Source organism: Copidosoma floridanum, unplaced genomic scaffold (assembly GCF_036245765.1).
Source record: "Copidosoma floridanum isolate Cflo_tuat_1 unplaced genomic scaffold, Cflo_Japanese_pri ptg000019l, whole genome shotgun sequence".
Taxonomy (NCBI): domain Eukaryota; kingdom Metazoa; phylum Arthropoda; class Insecta; order Hymenoptera; family Encyrtidae; genus Copidosoma; species Copidosoma floridanum.
The window spans coordinates 5,798,318-5,819,429 of record NW_028321896.1 but is presented as its reverse complement, the minus strand read 5'-3'; the positions used below and the strand labels follow the sequence as shown (position 1 = coordinate 5,819,429).

General features: G+C 44.9%; 1 protein-coding gene across 1 annotated transcript in view; it reads right to left on the bottom strand.

Moving 5' to 3' along the window:
• Positions 1–21,112, bottom strand: part of LOC106635766 (uncharacterized) — a 36,976-nt gene that overhangs the window by 3,413 nt on the left and 12,451 nt on the right. Inside the window, exons 2-7 of the mRNA XM_089592519.1 lie at positions 4,670–4,930; positions 3,030–3,215; positions 2,391–2,435; positions 1,245–1,436; positions 1,051–1,145; positions 182–448 (exon numbers count right to left, since the gene is read on the bottom strand). Of these exons, the coding sequence (XP_089448645.1) occupies positions 182–448; positions 1,051–1,145; positions 1,245–1,436; positions 2,391–2,435; positions 3,030–3,215; positions 4,670–4,930 (1,046 nt within the window). The remainder of the gene's footprint in view (positions 1–181; positions 449–1,050; positions 1,146–1,244; positions 1,437–2,390; positions 2,436–3,029; positions 3,216–4,669; positions 4,931–21,112) is intronic.

Below are 21,112 nucleotides of genomic sequence, written 5' to 3'. Positions count from 1 at the left end.
CTTTTCTATTTCACGGATAGACACTGTCTAGGCGTTGGGGGTACACGCCACGGTATATTCATGAGCCAACCGATTTATTAACGGCCAATTGCGTCAAACTTTCGGACGTATACAATACTGGTAAATGGACGGTGGAAGGGAAAAAAGGGTAGGCGGGCTAGAGTATATTAAATGTACGTACCTCGGAGGTGACGGCAGTGGGCTGCCTGGCTGGGTAATCGGGAGCGGCGGTTTCGGTGGGTATTTCGTTGTCCATAGTTTCCGTTTCCGCGAGCTGTCCCGGAGTTGGCGAAGCTACCGGTTGCGTCGATTTGGTTGCCACGGCGAGGTTGTCCGTGATGGTTTCCGGCGCCGTGACTCCACTGGACTCGAGGACCTCGTTTACGACCCGGTGACCCCGGCCCTCGACGCTCGTCTGCACGAGTAGCGCCGAGTCGTGAATCGCAGGCTATACATATACATATACAGCATTTGCTAAGTTGTTTGGGATAACGAGCTCCAACTATTTTCGCCCCCTCTTCCTCTCTTCTTTTATGCCCCTACATTTTTTTTACTTTTTCTCTGCTCTCTTGTGTAAGTGTATACGGTTATTTCGCTCCACCGTGATTTTAGCTAGTTTTTTTCTTAAGAGTGCGTACAATTTATTCCGTTGGGAGATACTTGGTGCTTGCTCGGGCGTGTCTTAATTACAAAGGCGCTCCAGCATCCGGGCGGAGGCTCAAAGGTTTATCATTTAAAATAATGAGCCAATTGAAGGTGCCACTTGGATGGATTTTTCAATGGCTAATATATACAGTTGGAGTTTCGTTCGATGGTTGATTGTGTGTAATTTGTGCGAGAGAGCACGAGCAAAGTGTGACGGGGCCAAATGGCAATGATATAAAATGTATACGAGAAATCGCGAGAACGCGAATGTGAAGAAAGAAACTAAAAATTTACTGCGGAGATTGGGCCTGCTTTTGAGGTATTTCTTTTTTTTGAACGAACTTTTTTTAATTGAACGAATAATCAATTTAAAAATTTTTAATTGAAACAAAGGCCGGGGCTTACGTAAAATTTCGTTTCCTTGCGAAACTTGGCGTAATCCTTGCTTATGAACGCGTACGAGGCGTAATTCTGCGTCGCCTTCACTTCAATGGTGCCACCTAAAAATAAATACGTTTCAAGGTAAAACGAGGGTAGTTGAAAAAAACAAAGGAAAATCAATACGTTGATCAAAGTATATAGCAACACGTGACTCTCACTGCAGTTGTAGGTGGACGGGCAGCACTGGCTTTCTCGCACGATCGGCTTGCATCCCTGCAGGGGTGGAGCGCACGACAGTGGTACGCAGCGTATGGCCCCCATGGCACAGAAACAATTGTCACAGGTGGCCTTTCGCGCTATGTCGCGCACCATCTCGCCCTCCTGGTAAGTCCGATGACTCGTACGGCAGCCTGTTGTCGGTGTAAGTCAAGCCCGACAATTTACAGTTATACATTTGTGTGTTTGGTGCACATCATGTTGTAAGTTATAAAATAGTACACGTGTGTCTGTCTGGCTTTACTCGGGGGGGGGGGGGGGCTGATTGTGCGACAACATTCGTTCTTTGTTAATTGTTATTTGTTTGAAGTTGTTACCGTAAAATTGTTTTGTTTGATGTTGTCTCGTAATCAACGGAAAGATCAACGGTTAATGTAGAGTATGAAATTTGAATAAGGATTTGGAAACAAAGGTATTTTGATCAATCGATCATTTGAACAGGAATTCATTTTGCTCCTTTTCAATCACATTACTGTTATTCAATTCCACTCTATGCAAAACGTAATAAAAATGGCACTATGTCTGCCATCCCACAAATTCATACATTAACGGCAACTTGAAAAAGACCAATACATTTTTAAGGCCACTACTGAAGTATTTATCAAAACCAAATTAGGTGCTAAATCTATGGGATTTTTATATTTACGTCTCGTCGAATAATTCGGGTGACGTTTCCCCACCTCAAAAGATGCATGACTCACGCGATAAAATCCGTTTATTCAAGATTCGCGGGTTGGTTCGTTCAGAGCGGGGAAACAAAAAAAAATGTATATTCGAGTAAGAATAAAAATAATTGTAATTTCATGGTGAAACGAGTATTAAATCATAGGTACATTATATTGTCAATCACTACCACGTGTGAGGATTAAAAAATCATCCAATGAAAAAGTAGCGAGTGCAAACGTCTCGTGAGGTCAACGCGATGCGATTCTCTAAGAAGGGGTATAGCATCGAGTGCAGGGAGCCCCTTTAAGCCGAAGAGTAAAGACAGACAGACACGCGGGCGAGGTTTTCCCACTTGGCTGTCAAGAGGGACGCGCGTGCACATACTATACGTAAAGGTATGGAAAGAACGTAGCAGCACTTACCGTTTCCCGAGATGGCCGCCAGGGTAGTCGAGAAGTCGACCTGGCCTGGCGAAACAACAGATAGGAAGACCAGTCCCCGGCGCACCGAGTGACAAACAATCATAATGCAGTGAATGTTAATGTAAATATTTATCGCTACAATATAACGTTGCATAATTAATCATCCCTCGTCTCTCGCCGCGTTTGGTTGGCTCGCTCTCTTCCACCCCCTCCTTACCACCCGCTGTGTATATATTTGCGTGTGGATCTGTGTTTGGACGAGGGAGGATTTTGCCGTCGAGATTAAGGCAAACATCAGTTATCCTCTTGAGTTACGGCTTTTATAAATTGCAAGTCGTTAAAACCAAATTCATCACGAGGATCATTCGGAAACGCGAAATATTTTCAAACATTTCTTGCGTCAACTTTTGTTGTTTCTTCTTTAAACCCGATAGAGCCAGCCAACATCTATTCTATGATATACTCGGAAAGTGAGTGCTTCACGCGGACTCACTCGCACATGTACGTTTTTTCAACAAAGACACAATATGGCACAAAAAAATCATTTTAATGTACGAGCAACGGAGCAACCATCTAGTACACACAATAGCAACACACACGTGTATATATATATGTATATGCATGGGGGTGTATACTCACGAGTGCAGTTGTAAGCCACGGGACAGCAGGAGTGGGGCGCGTACAGGGGGGCGCATCCGGGCAGGGGGAGGAGGCACTTGGGCCGGATGCATCTTCGGGCGCCGGAAATGCAGTAGCAGTACTCGCAGCGCTGCGAGCCCATCATGGCCGAGCCCGGCCCGTACCGGACGCCCTCGTGCAGGCATCCTGTGTCCACCCGACATCGGCAGCAACGACACAAGTGCATTAACGAGACAAGTTGACCCGCGCCAATGTTAATGGCTCGTGTTTTACATCCGTGTGCGCGTATAGGCACGCGAGTGCAAAGAGGACTATATCGCGAGGGAGCATGGCCCTTTGATGGCCCTTTCTTTTACGGGGAGTTTTTGTGGTAATAAAATGAATGACCAGGTAGATCGTTAGGGGGGGGGATTATTTTTACGGCTGGAAGATGCAATTTTTCATTTTGCGGTATTTACGGGCTTGTGGGCTTTTTCACCGTAAATCGCTGTAAAAATCGTATCGAATGAAAATTACCTTCTTCCGTCTTGCGGTGCTGAACCAGGGCCGTCTTCGATCGATGAAGGATGTTCTCGTTCACTTCTACACCCATTTGACGATTTTACATGAAAATAAAAAATCGTATGAATTTTTTACTTGTAAAATCCATATACATTTGTACGAAATAAAGTCAGTTTATGGAAAACCAGAGCAACGCGGCATATCAATGCCTGAACCAATTCGTGTTAGCGATCGTGGATCGAACAACGAAAGCTGGGCACGAAAAAGCAATTACCATCCGATTAAAATTCTCTCTTATCCACGCGTATCCTCCCCGGCGGGGGGGGGGGGCATAAATTTAGCAGTCAATTCGCAATCGTTTGTAAATTATTGTATTTTGCCTGTCATTGCGACTGTTGCCCCTTATTGTTGTTTTACGCGGGGGTAGCTCAATGAGATCCCCGATAATGAATTTCCACCGTTCGCCGTGTACCCAAGGGCACAAATAATTAAAGAAAAGTGCGCTGCGACGATGTCAAAGCCAAAGAGTGGATCCGTAGTAGGGGTGGAGTAAACGAGCACTGCCACTGCGGAATCGGGAGTAGAGAGAGAGGCTGGACGGGGAAAAACAAACGTAAGAGTGGCGCTTTGTGAAACGGGATATCATCACGCGGAGCGCGCGTTTTTCTTTTAATTAAAATTTTACCCTCCTTCCCTCTCTCTCTCTCTCTCTCTCTCTCTCTCTCCTCCAACTCCGTTTTAATTTTCTGCGGATCCTTTGAATGTTTTGCCGTGCCCTTATCGTTTTTTCGCCCCGATGACTCGCAAACGCTGGCTTGCGCTCGGCTCACGCTCATTCAAAACTGTCATACCCCACGCGCTGCAAGACCGTGTCCTCATGTACGCGTCGTGAGGATTAATTATCTTTAATTCAATTAACTTTAACCCAAAGGTGGACAAGAGAGAAAACTTCACTTCGAAGCGAATAAGTGTGAAAAATGGATTTTCCGCCAATTGAGGCGCGTCAGCCTCATCTGCCGTCGGACGGGGTGGGCTGCACCGCACTCCAATAAAACCGAGGGGGATGGCCAAGGGTGCGTTTGTCAGTTGAAATGGGTAATCGGCGTGATCGATTTGCAAAGAGTTGCGGGCAAAGTTACCGGTTGGCCCGTATCGATTTGTCCCTCCATCGGGCGCCCGCGGTCGGTACTCACCCTCCTCGGGGCCGCAGATGAGCTCGGGACAGCAGGCGTTGTCACTGGGCGGCCTGAGCCGGCAGCCCACGGGCTCGGGCTGCGGCAGTCGCGGACAGACTCGCAATCGACAGCGCAGCGAACCCTCGAGGCAGCGGCACTGCAGGCACGGCTCCGCGGTGCTCACTGGGTCGCCCTCCTGGTAGCGCTTGCCCTCGTACCGGCACCCTGGAATTTCATTATAGTTGTTCTTTGTACAAAATTCAACATCTTTTACATTTTTTAAATAAATAAATAAGAAGTAAAAAATTAAAATGTCATTACAATATATGTAGGTAAGAATAGTGAGCATGTCTCTCTGAGGCCAGTTCACTTTAATGTAAAAAAAAAAACAATGTAGGTAAGGTTTTTTTATACTTGACGGAAAATTTAAGTCATGTTTATGGATTATACGTGGATCATGGATTTCGGTTTTAACGTTATTTAATGTAAAATATGTATTAAAGTGAAGTAAAATAATACTCAATCAATTATTTATTACCAACGAGTAAAAACAGTAACTAAAGTAAAAAAAAACTGTACGGGGAGAAAAAAAGTCATACTAAAAATAAACTTTCCTCTTCCCTCTTGATTTACAAAAAAAAAAACATTTTGATTTTTAAGCACTAGCCTACATTTATGTTTTTGCATTTTTAATTATAGTACATCTACTAATTATAGTACTCTGGTAGACGTTTTAATATTCGCTCCCCAACTGCATTCACTTTTCGTAAATTTATGATTAGACCAGCAATAACTTTTTTTTTTTTTTTTTTTAATACACTCAATGCATAAAAAAATAAACGAGCTGCACCTCGTTCGGCTAATGTATCCTTCAAAGTGTAAATATTAAATCCCGCGAAACTGGCGCACTTTTTTTTTTATAACGCTTAAATATTCATCGCCACGGAAAAACTACACCCCTGCATGAAAGAATTGAGCAAATGAGTTTGCTTTCCTTAGGCGATATACTCGTAAATAGCGGTAAATTTACCATTGATATAAATATAGAGAGTCAAAAGCGTTAACGAAGCGCATACGAGCTTTCATCCGCGTAGCAGGCAAATTTTCGAATAATGAAAAGCAGCTTGTTGTATCACAATAGATTCCATATATTCAAAAGTACATTGTATGCACCGCATCTTCCTCTCAGCCGATCGCCCCTATCTGTAAGTACCATTGTGCAGCAGGGAAGTTTTGAGCTGGCTCTTATTGTCCACTACAACAATGAGTTTGACTTGCATATAGGTGCAACGTAATCTCGTATTGTATACGTGGACACCTCGACAGGCAAATATATTTACATTGGTCCTATCGAACTTGCATGACTGTTAGTTAATGAAATGTATACTCAAACTGTCAAAGTTACCGCGTGGTGCCCTATGTGAATTTATTACATATATATATGTATATATATACACATAACCAGTCGCGTGTCTTTGAGTCACGATGCCACTGGCATTTAGAAGTTGAGCGAGTTATCAATTGACGACAGTGTAGGTCATAAAGTCCCCGGACAAGTAATGCGAGGCTGATGACGACGAAATTGCGAGTTCGAGCTTTGAGAGGAGCGCTAGTTATTAAGTGTCACTGCTGGGGCATGAAGATTAATTTTCAAAACAATTTTCATATTGCTGAGCTGATGTTGGTGTAATTCGTAAATTCATATGGTAGCTGTTGAAATGAAGTTCGTCCCGGGGTATATAGAGCAGAAGAGTCGAGTTTTTAGTGAAAAAAAGGGGCATTTTTAAAAGGGACATTTTACACCTGCGTGTACGTGGAAGTTAGATCATTCTTTTGACGAAAAATTTAACATTTTCCATAAATGTAACAAAAGTGAAGCTTCAAAATTACAAGTCTTCACTTTACGTGCATTTGTCAATACGATGAATAACTGTTCAACATTGTTTATTGGTCAGTTTGAAACTATGACGTAAAAACCTTGTATGACGAAATAAAACTTTATTATACCACAAAAAATGAGTGCAGAGCTTCTCTGCCGATACATTTTCAGCAAAGGTATATAACCAATACTACCCTCGAGTTCAGGCATATCCACGCAACAGCAAGCATCGTGTAACCAAAGTACATCGCAATGTCATTTTTGCATCGTGTGTGACCGTACCCTGCAGGTCATGCTTGTGTACTTACACGTACCTAATGTACCTATACTTGTGTCGGCCAGACATGAATGGAACGAAGTAAGGCCTCGCGTGCTCTCCTGACCTTCCCTCCTCCCGAGAGCCAACGCATTCGATCGGTCCACGTATATATACATGCACGCGCATCATCTCAACAAATGCTCTTTCTCCACAACTGGTTTCTCCCTCGCCGCCTTTTCTCCTTTTGCACGTATATAGGTACAAATCGTGCAAAGATATAATACATACACGTGGGTACCTACAGTCACGTATACGCTGAAAACGCCTCGGGTAACAGAAGGGAGCCGATGAAAGCGTGCACATGCCGGCTGCGTAAAGCGCATAAACTGCCGGTGCGCTTGTTTCCCAACGCGCCCCTTTTTCAAAGGATAGCACAGGCCGTACCGAGGCGTAATTGAATTAAACGCGGCCCACGATGAGCCCGGGAATTCCCGATATTACATACGCGTATGGAGATCGGAGCCTTCGATCTGCTTTACTTCTATACTTACCACCTGTACGTGATTCTTTGGGATTCCGAGCTTTGCCGGCAGCGATTTTTCCACGGGTTTTGAGATCCAAAGAATCGGCCGGACGTTATTGAATCGGGCGGCCCACCGGTGCGCTCGGATATTACGCGTTTCCAAATGGTTTTACGATTCTTTTGTGTTTAGGGATCATGTACTCTTTATAAGTACGGCTGCACGTGTGGCATTTTTTCGTTTTCAGCAAGGAATTAAAAATATAGCGCTCAAAGACTCGAGATCGGAAAAAACTTTGTGCCATTATCGAGATGCCGATATGTTTTTTTGTCTCCCCCAACGTTACGTCTCTGCACGTATGCTTCTCTAACGGTTGTATAACTCGTCTTACGTATATATATACTTACATTGTGTCCCCCGAGCGAGCATCACCGTACCGTAAGTTTGCAAATATTCGTACGACCCGATAAAAGACCTACACGCGCTTGTCGCATGGATCGTCCCCGTTATACCGACGCGCATATGATATATATATATACATGCGAGATAACGCTTATACCGTAAAACCTATACGGGTACATGTATATACATTATGATGGAAGGCAGTATACGACTGCGCTCCGTGCTCTCCCAAAAGGTTCGAGATTATAATATACTCCGGTCCGTAATGTTAGGCACTTGGTTACATGGAGATATGGGGGTCGAGTGAACGATTCGCGCAAGCAAATTTTCTTTTCCTCCGAGCGTTAACGACGTCAACGATCTTCCATTGTACCATTGCAGTTATTACGCAAAACATTGCTAACACTATAGGTATGTATAGCTGCAACCAGTGGGGGAGGGGGATGATTGATAACTTAATGAGAAACCACTCCCGTGGTAATAAAGATGGTTTTTAAATCCCATCGTTATTTCAACTCGGACGTTTATTTACCATTGGATTGAGACGCGGTTTATCCGGTGTTATGTATGTACGAGCGGGCCCCTTTTACCCCCCTATTTGCCGTCAACCTCGAGGCCCTGTAATGGTCCTCTCTATTTTTTTTTTTTTTTTTTTTTTTTTTTTTCACGTTCGTACAAACAAGTATATCCCGGTATAACGCGTAAGATTACCACGGGCCGTAATGTAATCCCGCGTGAGAGACCGCGCATCGCAATAAGTAACCTAGCACGCGAGCGTGGGTGAGTTTACAACTAATATACCTCACGAACCTAATGTGTGTACGCACATATCGTACGTGCACATTATATTTATTTAGTATGTGCTCTCTCTCAGCAAAGTGCGCGTATATGGAAAAAGTTATTCTCTTGCGTCTGCGTGGGTTTTCCATGGTTTTTCTTCGTTTCATTGGCTTTTTCAATTGAGCGTTGATCGGAGGATTCTTGCAAACTAAATACAGTTGAGCGATTTGAAAAGTAAACAATTCGCGGAATAATGTCGATTTGCGAGTGGCCAAAGATGAACATCGAATCGTAAACATTACCTGGACAATGTACATATGTACGTGTGATGTGATACAGAGAACATTTAAAAGGGAACGAAACAACCCCGACAGCCTATATCACTCTCCCTCTCCGCGCGCCAGCTTTCCCATGCATGTGCACTCTCTCGTGGCTTGATAAACGTGTGTGTATACGTAGAGCGAGAAAGGAGATCGGTAAATCCACCCGCGCGGTATATTATACAGTTGACTCAACCCCCCTCTCGGCCGTGTGTCTCTTTCATCTCCACCTTTACCTACTCCTCGCGCGTCTTCCATTCTACTGAATGTACATCACGTGTGTGGGTGTATATATTATATATATATACATGATACACATCCCACAGACGAGCTGTGCCGCGTTTTAATTATAACAAGCATCAGCTGAGCGAGTGGGTATACGCAGGTATGGGGCTGTGTACAACCTCGGGGTGTTTGACGTCTCCTCTCCGGCACCCGCGTAATCTCGGCCTCGCTATCTCTCCTATTTCAAACCCATATGCGCGCACACAGTGAGCTCATCGCGAGGGAGGCCCATGAAAATTCCTATTGATTTTTGCAACCCGCATCGCGGCCAGTGAGACCAGGGTGTGTATTATTCGTGCGTAATGTGCGTAATATATACCGGAGCGGTGGCGTGTTAATCTTGGATGTAAAATTACAAATCAAGAGCCAGCGTGATACGCTGCGAGGGAGGGAGGAGGAAAACTTTTTCAAACGAAATTGTACGTATATATGTATGTATAGTCGCTGGTATGGCTGCGGGAACCGTGACGAAGGTTTGTTGAAGAAAGCCCGGGCGCTCTTTTGATAATTAGAGATAAAGGAGGGTCCGAGCAAGGACGGGGAAGAAAATCTCGGGGGGCAGTGGTAGGTAACAGGCGTGCGACACGGGGGCTCCTTTTTCGCAAAAGCTCCGAGTGTAGCTGACCTCCGAGCAACATCCAACCCCGACGACCGTAATTTTCCAGCTTCGCTACAAAGAGGAGCTACCAACCCCCCACCCCCCTCGCCTTGCGTAACGACGTGACTTTCCGTAAGGAGAAACTCCATCCCAGAGAAAATTCGCTCCTCTCTGTTCTTCTTTACCCTTTATTTTTTTTTTTTTTTTTTTTTTAGGGTGACGCAGAAAGTGAAGAGTATACGTGTACGATAACACGAGGGTGGTCGACTTTTGCTCGCTGGCAATCGGATACGCCGGCTCGCAGAAAAAGCGTCCACCAGCCTGCACGCAGCAAATAATAGGGCATGTGTGTGTTCGCGCCTGTAATCAACGAATCGGCTATCGATAATCAGGGAGTGGCGAAGCTATAGCATACAGAGGGAAGGTCTGAGCAGCGGAGGATTGATTTTGAGGATGAAGGGATGGAGGATTGCGAGGGTGTGGACGCGTTGGATGAAAAGAAACGAGGAAGAGAAGAAGAGGACGGGTTAACGAAGCTGAATGCGCTGTACTGGTAAAGGGATCGGATGTGACCGGTAATCGCTGCCTTGGCACTATTGTTCTGGATGTAATGTAGGGGCCATTTCTTGATCAATATTAATCTCAAGTTTTTTTAGACTCGACGGGGATTTTTCGTTTGCTACGCACCGAATATATTTACAAGGATATATTCATTGTACAAATGTCGAAGCAAAACCTGATGGCAATTAAACTGGCGATGGAAATTGGCAATTCTTTCAAGCAAGTGTGAAATTTCGTTTTGAGTTATTGTCGTTTCTGTCGTTAAACGCGCAATTATGCAATTTAGCGAAGAAAATTCATCGTTGAATTAGACGAGGGTCCAATATGCACCAGTTGGACGAAATTTGTCTCATTTTTATCGAGCCGTACAATTCCTAGGGAAAATTTTATGTAACTTGAGAGTTAAGAATCAAAAAGTCCGGAAGGTCGGACGAAAGAGTAGGAAGGAATAGGAGAAAACTTGCACGTGTTCGCGGTTAGTCTTTCTAACTCCTCGCCCGCCCCCCTCTATCGTCCAACTTTGATAAAACTCAATTACAAACTTTTCGAAATATGCAATAAAAAATTCACGGATTCTCATTAAAAATTCATAGCCGGGGAAAGAACGAGGGAAAGACGAAACTTACGAAAATCCTAATATAAATGACTAACGAAAAATCTCGCGTAATAAGAAAAACTTACCCACTTCCTCCTTCGGCAATAATCTCATCTTGGCCGAGATTTCTCGTAGTCGTCAAACGTGCATATTCGCCCCCAAAACGAATTAAGGTCACGATTGCGCGATAATTCCTGGCTACTGCCTAATCGCCCCCAATGATAATGAGAAAAGGTCCGAAAAGTTAGCGAATAGCCCACGGTATAAATGTGACAAAGCGCCCCGTCGTCCATCAAGATGAAATAATAGCGTGGGAGTCGCGACCAGTCGAAGAAGAAAAAAAGAGCATTAATTGCGACGTCTCGGTTGCCCGGACAAGAAGGATGGAGGGGCGTGGGGGGCGAAGAAGTACTCCCGAAACTCAATTTTAAATTTTAATGAGGGATGCATATTTTTGGTGAGAGTCGAGGCACCGCCTCGTAAATTATACCGAAAAAACTATACTAGCGAGTGAGTCGCTGCCGCGAAAACTATGAGAGACCGGGAGAGGAAAACAGAAAACGCGTAGCTGTGATGTCTATGTGTGGGTCGATCGTAAAGTTGTACCTTCTCTTCTTTTGCGCCCTTGCGCGTGTATGTATGTACATATCTAGCTGGACTATGTGTTTCGACGCGAGTTTAAGGAGTATAGGTGTATACGTGCACATACGCAGCCGAGGGGGGGGGGAGGGATAAAAGTCCTGAGACTAGCTGCGCTCGTGTCGCCAGACTCGTCGCTCGGTGGCGGCAACTTGCTTGGCTTCCCGCGCTATCTTTTCGTCCTTTCTCCCTTGCACCCATATAAATATACACTCTTGCGCTCTTGCTCGCAATTTTTTTTTTTTTTTCTCCACAGCCAACTCGTTCATTTTTTTTTTTTTTTTCTCTTTTTGGTGTGTACGTGTGCTTTTGCTCCCTTTAGCTATCCGTATCTTTCTTATCCTCCTTGTTACACGGTACGACGAGACGGAAGAAAATGTATATTAAACCAGCGCGGCTATTTTTTTTTTTCTTTTTTTTTTTTTATTCGGTATACAGTACAGCTCGAGCGGCTAATCTGAAGTACTGCAAGGAATTATGAAATCCTCGGATAAGCCGCCCGAGGGACCATTGTTGCGGCACTAATGTTGTACCCAAGCGCTCGAAGCGCGTCAAAGATTAAATGTTAATTTGTTGCCTTGTCTTGTTTTTCCTCCACGATTTTAATAACTGGGACAAGCTTTTTGCATAATTTTTTTTTTGGAAAACAAATACACAAGTCCATCGACTTAGTACAAGAGTGACTATACAGTCCCAGAATTCCTTTGCGTATAAGGAGCCTCAATTCTACGCGCACTCGCGTCGGTGCACGTACATCAGCTACACACGCTGCAGCTCTCAAAGGTATCTGATTCCTCAAAGGCCGGTCACAGATCCGCTATAGCCGCTGTACACACGCAGTTAAGTATATGCAGTTTCCCTTGCGCATATAATAATCCTCTTTGCCTCGGGAAAGACACGCACACAAGGTATACGAGTACCCTTTACCTGTGTACGGCCGTTGCGAGGAGAAACACGAGCGTAATCGTGTGCGCGTTGCGGACCGATCGCGCACTAAAACGTATGTCCATCTACGTGGGTGCAACAGCCGAGTGGGTTTATAACGGATATACGTGTAATATGCGCGGAAGAGTTGAAAGGGAGATAGGGGGGGGGGGGTATCGGAAAGGCGAGTGGAGGAGCGAGTGGTGTTTGCCCCAAAGCTCCCTGCGGATTGATGTGCGCGGCAACGCTCGCGGCTGGCCTCCGATAAAATATGCACTGTGTACTTTTGCGGCAGAGAGGCCCCTCCTCTTTGTCTTTCGCGTCGCGGATCGCTCGCTCCCTTTGTGTGTACACCGAAAATGATTCCCCGCGGGGAGTCGGGGGAAAAAAGAGAGGAAAGATTTTGAGGAAATTTTCGGGACTCGTATACATATACATACCGTACACCGACCCGTGCAAACTTTTGCCCGAGTCGTCGGCGAGATGCGAGTTTGTACGTCATATAGACACATGATATGTGCGCAAGTGGCATCAAGCGTACAAGTGGCTTTTATTAAATTTGGCCCGATGAATATACGACCCTCGGCTTAAAAGCAATTACGTCTAAAGGGATTTTGTTTGTCTCTTGCTTGTCTTTATTACGACGCTCTTGTTTGTATACCCACGTGTATATATGAAAGCTCGTAGATTTTTATGGTGAATCTAATCCTTTTTTTTTTTTTTTTTTTTTTCATTTATCAACGAGCTTGGTTAGCCATTTTGCAATATTGGATGCAATTGTCCGTGTACGATGTGTTTGCAAAACAGGGAAACGATAAACGAAAAGCAATAAAAGCTCATGACTTAACGACGCAACACGTGAAATCTCATATGCTTGCAGCCGACGACTTTGCTAAAGCTCCTCCCCTTCGTCGCAAAAACCCGCGTGACACATGTGCCCTCTTATACCACCCCGAGAAAAACCTCCCGAGTCTATGTGTATGACATACCATGTATATACATATATATATATATATAGAAAGGGAAGCTGGTGAACTGAAGCGATGCACACGTGTGTGTCGTGTGCTCGAGCCCCGAGGGCAGAAAGGCAAGCGTGAAACTCGATAGCCCGAGCTCGGACGTGCATGACTCCACGGCGTGCAAGCATCCGTCGGCGCATCCTTTTTTGCGGCACACCTTACCCGATGCTAAACTTAAACCTTTGCCCCCCCCCCTCCCTTCCTTCAAAGAGAGACACGGATAAATAAAAACGAGTTGCGAGGCGACGACTCTATTTTTATTTCTTCGGGATGGATTATGTGCATATTTTCATACAATTACACATTGGACAGTACAGCAAATGCTCGGTTGATGGATAAACAAAAAATGAGATGAAAGCTTTCAACATCGTCCACACTTTTTTTCGGGTATCTGTGTGGGGGGGGTGGTGGTTTTTTTCCGTACTTCTCTTTGAGCCACACCTGTCGATTGCGGCAAGGTGAATTGTTTTTCACGACATGTTTAACCGCAAGAAGAAGCCATACCTTGAGAGGAATCAAAATTTCTACGGAATTAACATGCGTGGCGATGTATAAAGGGAAATGACCCAGTTAACCAACCAACACGAGGATAAATAACAAGCGTTTCGCTGGTGGACAGCGCGACACCTTTAATCGACAGACTCGATGGGGGATGGTACGTTTGTATATGCCTTGGCAGTGACATAACGAGGCGCAATGAGTGTCCAGCCCACGAGCAAACACCTCGGGGGAGGACGAATATAAGGGTTGTGCGATACGGGAAGACCTCGAAATTGAGTCTCACGCGGCACAGTAGCAGCCGGTGCAACGGACCGTACGTTGGACGCAGCAGAAGCTGTACACTGCAATGGAGAGAGCTACGGGGTTACACGAGGAGGAGCTCCGAGCGGCAGAGATCTCGTAGCCGGTAAACCCCCCATTAAGTCCCGGTACGAGCGGACACCTGCGCCTCGCTCGCTTGCTCGACGATTCGAGTGACCTGTGCTTGCGTTGGAACTTTGGGGAGACGCGTCGGGCACGTGGTGTTGCTCGCTTCGTTGGTCCATTAATCCGTCTCTGTACGGACGAGCTTGGGGTGAAGGCTGCAACTGCACAATGGGCCGATTGTTTTGCAGATGACACACACATTGTGGTCGTTGATTATTTTGGGGGGTACAAGTGTTTTTTCCACTTTTCTTTCAAGCCAACCAAGTTCGTACGGGTAATTGATACGCATGAGAGATTAATCAATACATTTTTTGTCACCAAGGGGCAAAAAAGTGTGTTTTCGCCCGAGAGATTACGGCGTGAGGGTAATAAGGATCAATCTCTGTCTTTGGTTTTCTGCCCATTAGTTCCGAGGAAACGTTAAGAACCGGCGGTGTAGCTAAAAAAGGGGGGAAAAAAAAACGAGGTACGAGAAGAATTTTATTTTCTCCGTTAATCTACTGAGAGGATGATAGTCGATTACCACCGCCTTTTTTTTCTCCTCCGTGTATATTACGCTTCTTCCTACCACGAACCGGCGTGTATATTATACTTTTTCACTGCAACGGTTTTATTCGGTGAATCATGATGATGAGGAAGATGATGAAAAAAAGAAAAACCTACACCATCGAAATCACCATATATACATGGCGATCAAAAGAAAAAGGAAATTTCAGTCGAAAGAATCCTAGTGCTCGTTCATTGTTATATTAATACCAAATTCCGCGAATTACGAGGCATCGGCTCTTCCCCCCGATCTCATATATACATGGTCCCCGGATAAACCTTACAACAGCACCAGCCCTATATACGTTGCTTGTTGGCACCAACTAACGGAACGATGATGGCTCGTCCAGATAATCCCCGGCAGCTTAAGCGAACCAAACCAAAGAGATTATTGTTTGATTATCTCCCCCCCCCCTTTGTCGGTGACCCCCCTTGGGTATGTATACGTAGATCGATACTTTTCGCAACCCGATAATTCCAGAGTTTGGTAGCTGATATTGTTTTCGGCCGCTACTGGATTCCGTTCTTTATGCGCCCAAAGGGATGGTGTGTGTATATATACTCCCTCCCCCTCCCCCGATGTTGATTACACGCAGGATATTGGAATACCGCGCGTAGCACTGTACATGCATACCCAGCGGTGCAATCACTTTGATACGCGATAGCGTCCGATATCCATTATCATCTCGAGTTAGCGTCCAAGGGAAAAATCTTCGTTTGTCGGATTATCAATGTACATCAAGCTCCTTTGGGGGAGAGTGAGAAAAAAAAGAGAGAGGGATCGGGACACAAAAAAAAGAGGGAGGGAGAATCGGCTTGATTGCCGTTTGATTGTGAGAAATCACCTCCGCCGTGAAAAACGAACTGAGCCTGTTCCGAAGAGCGACAATAGGTATAATTACTTCGGGGATGGATTTCACTTTAACCGGGAGTGTATAGACTGGCACGTGTATTGCAATAGTGTGGGACTATACACATCACGTAACGTAAGCCCTAAACTTTTTTTGTTAGCGCTGCGACACTCGTGAACATTTCCAGAATCACCTAGACGTATATGTTCGATCTAAAAAAGTGCATTGATATGATTAAAAAATCAGCCAAAGCAATCTCGCGCACTTTGAAAATCTTCAAACTCGTTAATTGTATTTAAAATCGGTATAAATATATTCGTGCGTCTGTGAGATGGTAAAAATCACAATGGGCGACTAATTGATGTACGCAACTGTATAGGGTCTCTTCCCATCGCGTGATTGTTTTTCTCTCCCCCCTCCCCCCCCCCTTTAGTTTTGTTATTGTTTTGCCTTACATGCTTTACGCGTCACTTTATTTTTGTTATCTCTTTCAGTTTCTTCGTTTGCACTTTACCGTACGCGTGGAAAACGTTGAAACGTCTTTTTGTTTATCTATCAGCTGGAAACCATCAATTATTTCTGTGATCGTGTATTTTGAGGGAAATGTAGGCCATAAGGGGAGGTTTGGGATTACATATCAAGTTAAGATTTCCACAGTTCGGCTTCGTGCAGGAGTAGGTATGTTAATCCTGTGTGCATCAAGCCAATTTCCATTTTTGCTCTCCTTCCTTACGTGTAATGCAAGTTTTGTGTGAAAAAGCCTCCATAGTCATATCCTTCCTAGTGAGTGCATCGCCCTTTTTAAGTGTGGGTGTTTGGAGATAATTAAACGCTCATCAATGGTCCCAAGCATTACTCTCTATCATGGGTTCTACTGTAGTGGCCAAGTATTAACTATCCCCTGGTAATTCAGATATCACCGTATGAAATATCCACGAATTATCATTAAAATAAACAGCAGTTTTTTTTTTTTTTTTTTTTTTTTGAGACAATAAACGAGAATTCATCAAAGCTCTTCATAAAAATTACCGTTCTGCATGATAAACTGAACATATGACATTGTCGACGAAATGTTTACAGCTAAGAACGGTTTTAAGACTCATTTTTGTTTTTGTGATAACTAGAAATTAAAATATTAAATCATCGTGTAGTATGGCAAATTAATAGTCAATATCTGCATCTCTTGTTGTTATTCCGTTGACTATAAGTACAAATTTTAGTATACATTTTCTTTCATTGTCACGGACGGTAAGAATCACCGACAACTCCCCCTGGACGACATATCTTACATCACATTGTTCCCGGAATGGTAATTTTTTACACCACACTTCTAGCTGATTTCGATGTTTCATTTGTCTCATTCTGTAACATCCATTTAAGACCCCGAAGTTCATTAATTAACGCATCAGAACACGATCATTAACAATCTCGTAGGCGAGGTGAAACGAAAAAAAAAAAAAAAAAATCCCCCAGAATCCCATCCTCCCGCTACACGATCCCCCCCCCCATTACCCCTCAAATCTTACTAAATTCAATTCCCGGGCGAGGTGTGCCCCTTACGAACACTTTTACCCGGAGAGCCGAGAAATAATAATAAATTATCCACCCCCCGAGTCCCTATTTCCTCCATTACCCTCCATCAGCCCCGGCCCACTGCACAACCCCCCAACCCCCTATTTCACAGCTCCTCGCTCTACAGCTGTATTTACTCCTCACCTCTTCTGCCGCATGCCAATATCACGAATGACACGGAAGAAAAAGCAGCAGATAGGCGGAACACCAAAGCCGACTAATGGACTTTCCCACCACAAAAACGCAATTCCATTGGACAACGCATACAGTAATGCCCAACCGAACCGCGACGCATCACCCGCAGGGAACACTTGACTCTGCCGACGACGATTGCGTGTACATGTCCATCCTTCCGCGTAACTTTGCGTACATAGAAAAAAAGGATCGGCGGAAGAAAATGCTGTTCCCTTCCGAACGTAGACACGGTAGAGGAGGAGAGGGGCATGTATGTGTACACGCACGTGTATCGCGACTAGAACCTTTTATTCATCGGTGCAGCTTTCCGCGGACCGAACAACAACTTCCGCGGCACTTTGACTTTCTCCCCGAGTATTTTCTTTCCTCTTTCGCTCGTCCTCCCTTGCCTGTACTCCGCGATGCCTCTCCTCTCCCTTCCGCGCAACAGCGGCGTTTGCTCTCGAGAACACTCTCTCGTTGAATAAAGCATCAGAGAGAGAAGTGATTGGCGTCGCCGAGTCGCGAAAACTTAAAAGGATTTCGCATCGCCGACGAGAGTTGAGGCAATCGATAGTTGGAGTCTTTTTTTTTTCTCTCTCTCTCTCTCTCGTTGCCTGTATACCCATGTATGTATATCTATACCGGAAGAGGGAGAGAGAGGAAAAGAAACAACAGCGGGGGATTATTGTTTGTGCCGTTGGCGAGAATTGGGCCGACCTCCCCCCAGGGAGGGGGATAGCTTTTGTTAATGAAGAAAAGTTCGTCGAAACTGCGTTATACCGAAGGTATGGGTGTGGGAAGTGTCTATCGTACTGGAGATTCCACTGTCGTTTCTTTTCGTGAATCTCAAGAGCCAGTGTTTTTTTTTGTTTTTTTTTCCTCTCTTTGCTGATTTTTTAGCTCTCGATTTTCAAAGTTGCTCCTCTCCACCGTAAAGTGCCTTTGCTGACTCTGCGATCTTGAAAATCCATCATAAGCTTCTCTCGGAGTGTACTGATCAGTGCCCAGTGTACGTACAACATGTATACACAGTTGAGATGAGATATACGCTTGCAACTAATCAGCGACGATTGATCGATCGGCTTTAATGCGCAGGGCCGTAGATCGTTGCCAGTGGATGTAATTAATAGTAATAAGTGGCGGTCGAGAGATGGACGATTATCGCGTGCGTGGACGTCGTTAAGAGGCATTCCTTCCTCGGTGTACTCACTGTACAGTTGAGCACTTTTTTTTTTTTTTTTTTACTTCCGATGAGTTGGTTGGCAAAGTGTAGATGAGAGAGTTTCGTACTGGTGAAAATAATAGCAAAGCAGGTGGTTTTGATACGAGTGTGGTGGTTACCGCGCGATGAAGGAATTTAGCACCTCAAACACTCCTGAGGTTGGTACGCACTGGATGCAAAATTTGACAAGAGTCCAAACAACACCCCATCGAAGTTGTATGTAAAAAAAACAAGGTTTTCTAAATCCAGAAAAACTTTGTTTTCTTCCCGAAAAACTCACTGAAAGACTCGGCCAAGTATACCAGCAGTAACATTATACACTTAAATCGATCCCCGGGCAACACACGGGAAACCAGATTGACACGTAAATTATACATGAGAAAATCCACAAATAACATTCCAGGTTTGGCCCCCATTGAAAAAAAAAAAAAAAAAAATCAATTTCTTTTAATGTCATGCAATGTCGTGTACTGTGAGGGAAAAAGACGTGACACCTTTTTTTCGACTTTCAATGCAACGAATTTAATGCATACAAATTATAGAAAAACGGTGTGTCAGCTCCACTGAAACTCGTGTTAATGATATTTCCCTCGTAGTACATGACATTGCGTGCAAAATGAGCCCAATCTCGAGGGTGTACCTCCAAAAAAAAAAAAAAAAAAAAAATCTTTTCCTACCTGACCCCCAAAAACGTTCAAGGTAGTGCCATCCATGCGGGGCTACGTTATGGTCGCAAAAAATATCCCCGGAGACGATAGTACTTTTGTGAAGAAAACTATACCATTATTACAAAAAACGAGGGACTATTTTTCGTGGATTTGCTCTTGCGTGGGTATACCAGGGGTCCTCGTGTATAATATGCAAGTCGCGCGCGCCGCTTCCTCCCTCCCTACCCGAGCAAACTTCCGAAACGAAGGAGGTCTAGCCGAGCCCGGGAAGCGGCGAAGGAAACTCCCGCAACGGATCGCCGGGCGGCCAGCGCTTAATAGCGACACGTCGATTCGCGTTATCGCTGATCATGAATTTTCAAGACGTCGGCGAGGAGAGACTTTCGAGCCCCTTCCCGCGCTTCCCCTGCACTCCACCTACAAAATCCTGCGACCTTCGAGAGCGAGGACCTCCCCCCTCCCCCTCATTTCCCCTACAGCGACCGCCGACACCGGCACCGCCTCTGAATTATTCATGGTGTCGAATTAGACGTTTTATGATCGTGAAAAGACACCCGGAGGATGGATGGCCCAGGGTGGGTGTATATATATATACGTATGGGTTACCCGAGCGCAAAAGTGAAAAGGCAGAGTTCGGGAAGTTGATCAACGCCGAGGGCCGATGAATCGCCCGTTCCTTATGCTGAGTTTTCTCTTTCTTGATGCGTACACGTGTACCTATATATACGAGCGAATAATGGCCACCGGTGCGAAATCGTACTCTCTAATTTTGAAATTTAGGGAGTACCAAATGGAGTACGAGTTGTACAATAATCTTGGATCAAGATAGTTTATTGGATTACTGATCAATATTAAGAGATAAAAACAACCCTCATTTTCACTATTTCAAATATTTCGAGAGATGGGATGTATCGGTTTCGTGGGATCGAAGCGACTCTACTGACACGATATTCGAAATTTCGTGGGTATAACTGTGGATTAGAAACGCGCGATTGGAAGAGAAAAAAAAAGTACGCACATCTCGTGAACACCGAGGTCAACTATTTCTGGTTTCACCTTATATAACAAAGAAAGAAACGTCACGTAAGTACATGGAAGGGGGTATGTTTCTCTCGTTTTTTTTTTTTCCCCCCAAAACGTGTACACATTACCGGCCCGAGTGTGCAACACGTCGGCAGAGAGTTAATTAAATTTTCCTCCCAAGCTCCCTTAGCTCGGAGTGAATTCTCGGACCACGGAATTTTTTAATCTTCCTTGTGGCACTGCTATACCGTGGAGGGGGAGGGACGGGGCGGCAAGTTGTTATTGTTCAGCATCCGCTCGAAAATTCCCCGAGAAGGACGCCAAGGAGTGTTTATTAAAAATAATCCGCTCACGGGCCCGCGGGCGAATTAATCGGGAGCACGCAACAATAGGACGAAAAGAGCGGCCGAGGAGGTAAGAGGAAAGAAAGATACGACAGCGAAAAACGCAATCGTGGTTAGCTGCTCGGTCGGAGGGGGTGTGATTATGTGTAGAGGAAGAGGTGGGGGAGGGGGGAAAGCACTTTCGCGCGAGTCTCGTTGGAGAAGGGGCGTGGAAATTGCCAAACGGAGGAAAATTGTAAGAGCATCGGCAGCACTGCGTACATTGGGGGGGGGGGTACAAAAATTAAGGAAGCAG